Source organism: Falco rusticolus, chromosome 3 (assembly GCF_015220075.1).
Source record: "Falco rusticolus isolate bFalRus1 chromosome 3, bFalRus1.pri, whole genome shotgun sequence".
In the NCBI taxonomy this organism is placed as follows: domain Eukaryota; kingdom Metazoa; phylum Chordata; class Aves; order Falconiformes; family Falconidae; genus Falco; species Falco rusticolus.
Window position 1 is genome coordinate 23968038 of NC_051189.1, and position 11671 is coordinate 23979708.

Sequence of the window (11671 nt, forward strand, 5' to 3'; positions counted from 1 at the left end):
TCTGCAGCTGCTGGCCGGGGTTGTATGTGTGTGGGACAGCACCCAGAAACTCCCAGATGAATGATGCTTCCCTCTGACTACTTAAAGGATGTTGGAAAGTTACTTCCACCCCCTCAGATACAGTCACCATCTGGTATTGTGGCTCTGCAGCGTGAGACCTCGACGTGGCTTTGGATATTTGCCCTTTGAGCGATAGAATTATAAAAATCCAAAATTTAGGGTCAGGGTTTTTTCCAGGTGATAAGACCTTCTTAGTACATCTCCCTACTACTGACCTTAGCAAAATGAGAGCAGTTTTCCTTGTATATGCCAGAGCTTGGGAAATAAAAGCTGTGATTAGTAGAAAGTCAGTAATCAGACAGATGGCTTAGCACCCAAAAAGCGCTTGAGAGCAACATGTGATTATTGGATTACTTTAAGGCTATTAGAACTGCCTTACTATGCTTCTGTGCCACATGCAAACCTACATATGTGGCACCTATATGTATGCATGTACCCTGTTAGCCCATACACATTTATACATACATACACGTATGTGTACATCATCTTAGAAACTGAAATAGAAGCAGCTTTCCTCCCAGCCAGTAGAATTTTCGTATGGTTTAAAGCAAGAGAAATCTCCAATTACAACTATGTGCTCCTAGTCGCTGTGCTCCTGAAGGAGCCACGTGAGCGGCCTCATTCATCTGTTGGTGGCTGTGAGAAAGCAAACAGTTTGTCACAACAAATGTTCCTAGCCGAGTCCTAAAATGGCTTCTGTAGCGTGAGGGTTTTGTGTCCAAATGTTTTTTTCTGCTCTTGTTGAAGTGCCAGTTCTGAAGAAATGTTGAAAATCTGGAACAAATCCAGCGCTTGTCCTCAGGGATGTTTGAAAATTCATGCAACTTCTGAGATTCATACAGGATGGACAAAGGAAGGATGCTTGTGATTCATTGTTATTTTGAAAACAGTATTTGAGTTATAATTTCCATCATGTTTTCACTCTTCCCTTTTCCTTTCCAGGGAGTGAAGCCGATTTTAGCTCTTCAAGCAGCACAGGCAGTATTTCAGCGCCTGAAGTCCATATGTCTGCTGCTGGAAGCAAAAGATCATCTTTTTCTCGCAAGTAAGCAAAGCAATTTTTCCTGAATATTGCAAGTGTTGCTAGTGCAAAGATAGACTACGGTGTAAGATCTGATAGTTAATACATACAATACCAGTATTGTGAATTTTAAAACAGTTAGGGTAACACTACGCTCTCGGGCAGCACTTACACTGATGAGAACAGTGATATGAGAAGGAGAAAGAAAATTCTGTATTTGGAACACAAAAATCGTCAATATGCCAGATAAGCCGACTGGTATTTTTTGGGGGGGCGTTTGTTCATAACAAATATGGGAGATATGATCAGGTAAGGCAGAAAAGGCATCAGCTGTAGGGGAGGAGGGAGAAACTGGGGGTATGTTAGTGAACAGCAGTACTTCTAACCAGTTAACCTTAACCTTTTGGTCTTTGTTTTCTTTCTGTAGTAAACTGTCAGCTCAGCATATACCTTTGCAGATCATGACCTTATTTTTTGTAGGAAGAAGTAGAAATACTGCCTTTGATGCTTTTTTCTTAAACACCCTTGCCCAACCTTTATATAACTAAAACTCCACACAGATAAAACAGAACTATTTCTATCTAAACGAAACTTTCATGAAAGATTTTTGTAAGATTTCTCCCTGTCATGTGTAAAGTGCAAATCCAGACAGCTTGCAAATATAGGGGCACCGGGATGGAGCTGTGCATGCTGTGTGCTGCCCACGCGATCCCTGCTGGTTACATTTTTTGGAGTAGGAGGAAAGGGTTGAAATCACCAGGACTGGTTTCCTGCCCTTTGTGGAAGAGCTGGCAGGCAGGCTGGGACCGGCAGCAGGATACCCGTATGCTGGAGTCACACAGACGTCTCCACGGTCTCGGTGTGCTCCAGTGTACAGGATCAGCAGAATGATGCTTAATGAGCAGTTTCCTATCTGTATCGTGAGACTGTTAGAAAAATTAACATTACTTAAGCTCTCCCTAGATTAAATCTAACAAGTAAAGTTACTGGCTGTGGGAAAAAACCTGTACTAAGTAGAATATGAAGCCCTAAGCCACCTTACTTTCAGTAAGGGTATGTACCATTTCATACACTACTGTGCATTTAAATATAACTTTTAAGTTAGACCATACTGACCTGCTTAATTAGACAGAAGTCCTCCATAATGAGGCTCCTTCAAATGCATTGCTGCATTATGCAAAGTCCCTGCAAGCTCCTCCTCGCACCAGAGCTGATGCTGTGCTGTGCACAGTGGAAAGAGATGTCCCCTTTGCAATATGTTCTTTTTTAAATGTTTGACTTAACTCACAATGAAACATTTCAATGTTGTCACAAACCACAGTCCTTCACTTCGTTGTAAAATAATTATAAAATCACCCGAACCGCAGCAGCGTGATGAAGGTTTGCAGCAGCCACTCAACCATCTGTTCCTTATAAAGTGTTCCATTTTCAGAGGAGGGAGGAAACCAATTCAAACAATTTTAAGAAGAGATTTTTGTTTCATAATTCTGTGGTATTAAATTTTTATGTTCAAGCCTTCTCTTTTGCTGGCTGGAATTGCCTTTTTCCGTATATTTTTTTGAAACCTGCCATTTCCTTACCATTTAGAAGAAGAACTTCCATGGGAGGACGAAGGTAGCCACGCAGTAGTGCAGGAAGGCAAACCAAGGGAGCAAGTGAGGCATGCACCCCGAGATGCTGTTCTCAGAGCACCCCAGCACTTTGGCAGCTCTCGGGCAGTGCAGATACCAATTGCTTTCAAGCACGCATGGTTAACAGATTATTTAACAGAGTGGGAAAAGAAAGGTAGATATGTATGGGGCGAAATTGGAAGGAAGAAAGAAAAGGCTGTGCTTTCCTTTGTCTATTTTAATACTATTTCAGTCTGCTCTCAGTGGGGTTCGAACTATATCTAAGCGAATGAATAGCTGACAGTGACAGCTAAAGCACCCAGTATGCTGAAGGCAGAAAAGAACAGTGGCTCAAACAAAATCTGTTTTCAGTGCATGCTGTGATCCCTCGGGCTGCTTGCTGAGGAGCATAAAAGCAGCCTTACAGCAAACCTCTGCGGATGGGCATCGCTCCACAAGCCTGGCCAGGGAAAGCTGAAGTGTGGTTCTCTTGGCGCTAATCCAGGCTGCAGTCCTTTCATTACTTAATGGAGTCAGAGGTTCAGGGAACATGGATGATCTGATGGAGTCACTGGGAACTGTTCTATCCACAGAGAAATGTGCAAATGGCTGAGGTTTCCCTAGATCATGTAATTCAGGCTGAGAGCCCCACAGTCAGTGAAAGAACATGCAGTGGCTGGTGACTTCAGGACTTTCTTTCTTCCTGACCACTCACAATTATCTACCAGGTGTAGTGTTCAGACAACTTTGCGTAGTGGGGTTGTGTGATGAGGATAATCCAGTATGCTTTAACCATTTTGGTTCCCCTCCAGTCGTGGCCCTTATGGTCGGAATAATGGATCCTTATCCTACAAGTCTGGAGCCAGCCCACCTGCTTCCCGTGAAAAGGACTCTCTGTCAACACTGTGCAAAAACCAGCTGAGTCCTGCTAACATCCATCAGAGTTACAGGGCTTCTTCAGCCAGCAGCAGCAACTCAGGCTCATATAAAGGAAGCGACAGCAGCCCAGTGATGAGGCAAGTCTTTCTTTCAGCATCCCGGTGTTCAGCGCACTGACGTACCTGCTCTGCACTGTAACGTGGGATCAGCTGTACGAGTTGCCAAGCGGGTCACCTTGCTCCTCAGCATAGGCATGACTCCTCATGTTGGTGGCTCCAACGGTCAACAGGGTGCTTCATCCCTTATTGTTTCAGCGCTGCAAAATTCAGTTACTTTCAGTCAAAGTCCTATGTAGTTGTTTTTCACCCCGAGGCAGGCTCCTTCATGTGCTTTCATGCCATCAATTCTCATGGGGATTTACTGGTTCTTTGGTCTAAGGGTCCTTTCACTTTGGAGACAGTTGGGTGGGGTAGTATAGAAAACATACACTCAGGTGAAAATTCACCCTGCCCAGCCTTAGGCACCTCCCGTAAGGAGTGTAGTTTCCTGTACAGGAAAGAAAACAGATACCTGCCAGAGCATGTGACACGTATGGCAGAGAAGTTGCCACCACACTGCTGCTGTTTCCCTGCCTCAGGCAACTCAACAGCCGAGCATGTCAGATACACACGTAAAGCTAGATAGGATGAATCCAGGTTTCAGCGTGCTCAGCTTCATAGCTCATGAGTGGAGCTGCACTTGGTCCTCACCTGGCCGTGTCTACAGCTGGGTGCCCTTGCCAGTGGCTTGGTTGCCTGCTCTTGGGCACACCATCCATTTTGGGGAGGGCGTGGCTAGGTGTTTTGATGTCTCATGTCATGTAATGGCACTGAAACCAAGTACAATAAATAGTAGATTTTGCACTAGAGCCACAAATCAGCTGTTTCTCAAGTACTCTGATTTGCTAGAGAGTCGCTTGTGTGGATGCTGAGGAGCCCCAAATGACTCAAGTTTTGTATCAGTCAATAGGATGTTTTCCTTTTTGCCAGGACTGAAGAACTGTGGGAATGATATTATGTGATGGTTTGTGGGTTTTTTTCTTTTCAGGCGATCAGGGAGGTACAATTCTTGTGCTGACAATCACAGCATTAAGCCACAAAATCCAGAGCAGTATTTGACTCCTCTGCAGCAGAAAGAAGTTACAGTACGGCATTTGAAGACAAAACTGAAGGAATCTGAGAGCAAACTTAAAGAAAGGTAAATTTCGCTTTAGAAATGAGAGTTAAAAAGATTTACTCAGGACCATTCAGGGGTGGGAATTCTGAACGTTTTAATCATATCTTGACCTCGTAAAGTTTTCATTAAGAAATTTGAAATATAATCAGTCTGACTGTGTTGTTTTCAGGCATTTCTGGTTTCATAGGATTCTCAGGGAATACACACCATGCAGTTTAGTTATTAACATCGTTGTTTCTTTTCCCTCTTTTGAACTTTCCCAATACTTTTAGAGGATAATTTTTTACCACTCCTATGTAGCGTTGGGACCTTTTATACATAAAACAGTTTCTACCTGCCAGCATGCATTACCTTAGTCTGCCGTTCTACCTCACTCAGTGAAATACGCCTACAAGTGTCCCCCTTCTCCCCTAATGAAAGACAGGCTCTTATACAAGCCAGTGTGCCACTTATATTTTTGTTGCTTCAATACCGAATTTTTCACAATAGCCCTCTGTACGGATGCTAAGCAGAGACCATGTACTTTACACAGCAACAGATGTAATCTGCTTTACTAAAACCGTGCTCTGAGAGCTGGCTCTGCAGCGCACCCAACCCAAGTGGGCACAAAGGGCTGTCTGAGTGGAGCCCCCAGGCAGAGTCCCCAGGGACCCAGTGGTCCAGCTTGGGACAGCCCATCCTCTGCCTCTGCCAGGGCTGGATCTCACACGGGGCCCCCTCGCCCCACTCGCTTGCAAGTCAAGACGGCAGCCTCTGGCTCCATGCAGGGCAGAGCAAGCCAGGGGTCTGCAGCCTCGAGCCGTCCTGCTTTCCGCAGCCAGTGTTGGCCCTGGCTGTACAAAACGAGCTGCTGGCAGGCATGGGGGATGCATCCAGGTAGCTGCTCCTCATTTCCTCCGGGGCGAGGCAGCAGGTGGGATGTTAAGCGCTGTACCGATTGGACCTGACCTAAAGGTCACCACTTGTACCTCAAGGTGTCTTGGATCATGGCACAGCTCACAAGGCTGCTGGCTGTGTGGCGGGGTCAGTGGCTCCCCTAAGCAGTCAGCCCGGGTGTCTGGGCAGCTGGCTTCAGTCTCTGCCAGCTCTTTCAGAGGCAGCAGCAAATCGTGCATGGAGGAAATTGCTTCCTTCTTGGAGCATCTGGGCAGCATAAGGATCCCGGTGTGGTGGAGCCTCATGTTGACTCTTTAACTGACCAGTTAGCAGAAGTGTTACAGCATTTTTATTTTGCTGCAGGGAAACAGAAATAGAAGAGCTCAAAGCTCAGCTGGGACGGATGAGGGAAGACTGGATTGAAGAAGAGTGTAATCGTGTGGAGGCGGAGCTGGCCTTAAAGGAAGCACGAAGCGAAATTAAACAACTCAAGCAGGTTATTGAAACCATGAAAAACAGCTTGGCTGAGAAAGACAAAAAAATTCAGAAATACTTCATAGATATAAACATTCAAAACAAGAAACTGGAATCTTTGCTGCAGAGCATGGAGATGGCTCAGAATGGCTCTGCGAGGGATGAGCAGTGCCTGGAGTACGTGTGTGACTCAGAGGGGAAGCCGCTGGCGCTGTGTGCCACAGTGCCGGACAGCCTCATCGCAGAGGACCAGGCTCTGGAGGAGGTGGCAGACAGTGGGCTGCTGCTTAATGAGGACACAGCTAACGGGAGCGATTCATCTGAAGAGAGTTTGACCACCACGGCCTCTGAGTTGAGTGATCCAGCTCTCTCCAGTTCTGCTGTGAATAAAGGGATGCTTGAAAATGTTCTGGATGAAAAACTAACTTCTTCCCAGGAGGAGGAGAAAAGAAGCAACATGATGGTGGAACAGTCTGTGCAGACTGATGTGGTGCCATATAGCCTAGATGTGGAGCAGCTCATTCAAAACATCTTCAGAGCTCAAGATGCCTGTCCTCTAAGCCCACCTTCTTCACTGAAGGAATTGGGTGATTCTCTTGGAAGCTTCAGTGATTCTGGTATCATTGTGGACTTAACTCCAAGTGATCCAACCTCTGCCATCCTTTTGTCTCCTATGGAGTCTCCATGCAGGAAGGTGGAGCACAGAGTTAATGGAAACCGTTTCATGAAAGAACTTGATTTTACAGAACCTCATGATGATGAAGCCTTTGGGTATGTCAATACTTTCTCTCAGGCAGGAATAAAGAGGAGATACTGGAGCAGGAGTCTCCTCAGAGATGTTCTGGCTGTAGCAGCCCCTGTTGTACCAACTATCATGTGGGCTTTCAGTACTCAGAGGGGAGGAACAGATCCCATTTATAACATCGGAGCGTTGCTTCGTGGTTGCTGCCTGGTGGCCCTGCATTCTTTACGCCGTACACCCTTCAATATCAAAACCTAAAGTCCACTCTGTCCCTGGGCACCAACTGGCTGAGGCAGAGAGAAAGAGGGATGAGATAGATCATAAAAAGTTATTGTATATTCTGGCAGAGTCCATCATTTTGCTTTTGACTCTTTGATTTGCACTATAAATTGGTTTGAAAACATGTTTCTTGTTTCAAAATAAAAAAAGCTGAACCCTGTAGTTCCACAAGATGTTTTTAATAGTACTGCTGCCTACAGAAATAGCCCTCCACTTCCCAGGCACTGTGTTCCTCCCTTCTGCTGGTGTCTTTCTGGTGCCAGTGCATCTGTACAGTGAACATGACCGGGGGAACCGAGCAGCATTACAGCTAGCACTCTTTCACGTGTGTTTGCTGAGTCAGCGTTAAGCTCAGTCACTTTCCCTGGATGGTTCACTGAGCAAATGTACAAGAGCACTGCACTGGCTCGAGGGTAGCGCAAGATGCATGTGGGAGCAAATGGCCAGAGAAAAGTGGGGTAATCCTTCAAGCAGCACTAATCTAGAACGTTTGTGAAACTACAGCGTTAAATGAGTGACATGAAGGCTTGTTCCCACTAAGGGTCACACATGCACTTCAGAAAGCATGCTAGCACTTTCCATTTGTTGTCCGAGGTGTCAATTCAAATGTAGAGGTAAACCCCCTATTGCCAGGCAGCTTCCAGCACATCGTTCGTGCCTGTCTCATGTAGTGCTCTTCTCAATCGTACAACTGCTCGAGCATTTCACTGGTCTTGTGCGTGTACGGGGACTGTAACCAAAAATGTACATTGTTGGGAGTCTCAAAACTTGTTACAATGATAAGTATAGGTGTGGATACACTTTGGATCTTAATGTTGTTTTAAAGTCTTAACATATTGGAACCTGATAGTCTTTCGAGCCCTTTGAAATACTATGTATAAATGTATTGTGTTTTAACTTATTGTTTATTTAATTGCTTTATTGTAAATTACCTCTATAATCACAAGTTCAGTAAAGCATGTTAGAAATGTCAAACGTGGGTGTTTTATTGTAGCAAAATTATAAAAAAATACCTCATTTCAGCTGAGCTGTCAGGGACAGGTCAAGTGGGAGGAGGCACTCTGTCAGGGTACCAGGAATCATCAGGACCTGGAGAACAGATAGACTGAGAAAAACCTAAGCAGAGCTCCAAGAGTAAGGCTCCAGCCACCTTCAGCTACGCACGCCACCCGTGCTGCTGCACCCACACGGCACCGACAGATTCAAGTGACCTGATCTTTAACTCAATGCAATCTTCTGGAAACTTCTAACTTCTGCGCTCCCAGAAGAACATCAGTCCTCCAGGCATTTAACAGAGGTCCAGAAGGCCCTGTGTAAACCAGCTGACAGTCATGCAGTCTTGGTGCATCATGCTATGAATTCTCCGTGTCCAAAACTTCAGCTCTGTGCATAGATCAGAGGGCAATATTACCCAACAGATGCAACGGGAGCTTATCTGGCTCCACTTAAGCTTTCAATACCACCTCTGGCCATTTAAACCTTACTGACCCCTTCAGCAAAGCAAGTGTAGTATTTCCCTGTCTAACCCCGAGCAGGAGAGGTTACTAAAGCCTGGCAGTGCCAAGCACTGCTCTGCAGCTTTTGGGAAGAAAGGAGTTTCTAGTAAGCCAGAAGGGAGGAGGAATAATTCAGCAGCATGCAGGGAGCATTTGCAACATGTGGTGATACATACTGATGCTTACAGAGGCGACCTGGTAGACTTTTTGCATCCCTTTGATGCCTGGGCTCTGAATCATTTCTGTTTGCAACAGATTCAAGAGGGTTTGCTAAGCATTATATTAAGGAAGAGAAATCTAACAGTTTGATGTAACATAGTCCCCAAGAGTTCACAAAGATGGCCATGACAGCATCTTGTTTTCTTTGCCCGTAACTTCCTCTTCCGTGTTCTCCTGCCGCCCAGCTGGCTTGCCTTATGACACTACTGCAATACGTATTGCTCAAAGATCACTTTAGTAGTTTGAAAAGCTTTTAATAGTTGGGGGGCAGGGGGTAATGTAAATTTTACACAACCCTGGAATTTCATCATTCACCTTGAAATCTCATCTTAGGACTGCAACACATTACAGAAAATGCCTTATTCCTACTTCAAACTGTGTCTGTTCAATGCCAAGAGAGCAGTATTTTATACCCCGTATTACCAACGTTATTGCAGTTTTGGATTTCTCTTACACCCACTATTAAGTGATCTTCACTTTGGTGGTGAAATGGAGCACAAGTTAGAGGGAAAAGTGATCTTCAGCTCTAGGAGAGACATTCACCTGCGACTACACGGGTTTCTTTTGCAGCAAGAGGCAACAAAGCAGCACGAACCTATTTATGTTTAAAATTTCAATCGGCTGAACTCATTTCTTGGGCAGGCTCCATTCAGCAGCAGTGTTTTCAAACATGCTATTTAAGACATAACGCACTAACACCAGAACAACACCAGCGTTGCTTCCTGCCCTTAAAAATCTTTCAGCCTGCTCAACTCTCATAAGGTATTTAACTACGCTCAGCGAGAGGTAACAGTTCCCATCACAGTCCTGATAGAAGTCCTTGCTCTGATCTCTACCCAAAATTCAGCTTGCTTCCAAGCATCCACCTTTCCTCCTCCGCACTGCAAGGCTGCAGACGGCTCAAGGTGCCCTTTGTAAGAAGAGGCCTGACATACCTTGGTAAGTGCTCCAGACTCGGGCTTTAAGGAACTGGCCTTTGTTCCCTGATCCACAGAAGATATGCCAGTTGTCGCTACAAACACACCATCTTAATTTTTTTTCCCCTCTAATATTTCACTTTAGTCATTTCTCATCTGGATCCTACTGGTGCTGTACAGAGTAGCCAAGGGAAGACCATCAGTGTCCAAGCACTTCAATGAAAAGTATCCTTTTCCTCCTGAGTTTAGAATATGCTCATACCCACACCCACACTGCACAGGAAAGTCTTGTCTCAAAGCACACAGGTGGGGAGCACAAGCAGCTCGCAGGCTAATGGTGAAATAGCAGATACGTGCCTGAATTCAGGCTTATAGCATCAGAACCAAGTCAGCTCCTTCCCAGGCTGAAGCAATGCCCGTTGGTAATCCCATTACAATTTTTCTTTCTAACCCAGGAACAAAAAAGCCTTTCTTTGATATTTAGCTTATGAGGTACCTGACGTGCCCCTAAGCTGACAAAAACAGAGGCTCAGGGACTGCCCACCTCCTCAGCAGAGATTCAACTGCACCTTTATTTACGTCCACCCTCTCATAAGGCTGTTAATTTCTAATTACATACTCCTTTCTCCTTCCTTTCCCCCCAAAATCAACTCTCTCTCCTAAATCCTAACCTCTAGGAACATGCTAAAATGCAAGCAGTTTTATATATATCCTACATGAGAACAACAAGCCAGCATTTTGCTCCAAAACCCTTCAGACAAATGAACACAGGACATGGCAAACATGAACAGCTATAGCACAGTCAAGGAAAGGATTTTTCAATCATTCTGGCAAGTCAGTCCTCTGTAGTCAACAGGCCAAGTAGTAGAGGGAAAAGGAGCCTCTGGCAGCAGAAGAGCAAGAAAATAGGCGTATGCACTGGGTGTACAAGACCCCCTCAAAAAACTCAAACGGACAGCAAAACCACTAATGGAGCAGCAGCTACATAAAAGGTTTAGCAGAAGTGTTTTCACATTTGTTGAGGATAAAAATCAAGACAGAGGAAGGAGGAAAGACACAGCACAGGAAAAAGATGAGATACAAATGCATGGTTTTTTACCGTGCAAAGTAATACCTCCAAGAGCACTGTATCCTCACTGGCATTATGTCAGCACAGGGCATAGGAGATGGGATGAATCTCCAGAGCCGCTGCACTACAGTACAGGCAAAGCAAAAGGAAGGAAGGAAGACCAGCAAAGCAGGATGGCACAGGGGAGGGAAAAGTGACGCAGGGAGGCTGATGTGCAAGGTGGCAGCACCAAACATTTTTTAAAAAGGCTGAAGGTTGAAAAAAAACATACACTTCCATGATGTATTAAAGGGCTTTTTTATCTTTTTATTAACTAGCCCATGTTTTGTTATTTTTAATAAATATTTATATGCATCTATTCTACATTTCTCAGAAATAGCAATAGTAAGAACTACACTAATTTTTTTAAAAGATGAGATGTAGCTTCCAACAGGTTTTACCTTAAATAGGCAATAGATATCAGGTTTCTCTGCCCTGTGTCACCAATAGTGAAAGAATTACAACTTGTTCCTCCTCGCTTCATCAGTGGGGTTAAAAGGATAGACATGGACTGTTATTAAAGCTTATTCAGATCTTCCCCTTCTCTCCCACCCACCATCAGATATTTAGAGGTGTGTAGCTAGGAGCAGATTTCCGTGCCATACCACTGTTCATCCATTCAACTCCAGCCAGAACACTTGTGCAGAAAATATGCGCAACAGTACACAGTGTTGCTTTCTAAAAAGTATTTTATAATTTAGTATTTCAAGGACTTTTTGTATCCAAAATTTTATGTCAAATCAGTTGATTTCTGCAAGATTTTTAAACACAAGCA

At 44.7% G+C, this 11671-nt stretch overlaps 1 protein-coding gene across 4 annotated transcripts in view; it reads left to right on the forward strand.

Moving 5' to 3' along the window:
• Positions 1-8131, forward strand: part of SYBU (syntabulin) — a 41404-nt gene extending 33273 nt beyond the window's left edge. For 3 of the 4 annotated variants that reach the window (XM_037381328.1, XM_037381330.1, XM_037381332.1), the window contains 4 exons: positions 1003-1105; positions 3504-3707; positions 4657-4806; positions 6025-8131. In XM_037381328.1, the coding sequence (XP_037237225.1) occupies positions 1003-1105; positions 3504-3707; positions 4657-4806; positions 6025-7135 (1568 nt within the window). In that variant the 3' untranslated portion in view covers positions 7136-8131. The remainder of the gene's footprint in view (positions 1-1002; positions 1106-3503; positions 3708-4656; positions 4807-6024) is intronic. The other variant, XM_037381331.1, reaches the window with a different exon arrangement.
• The last annotated feature ends 3540 nt before the right edge of the window (positions 8132-11671 follow it).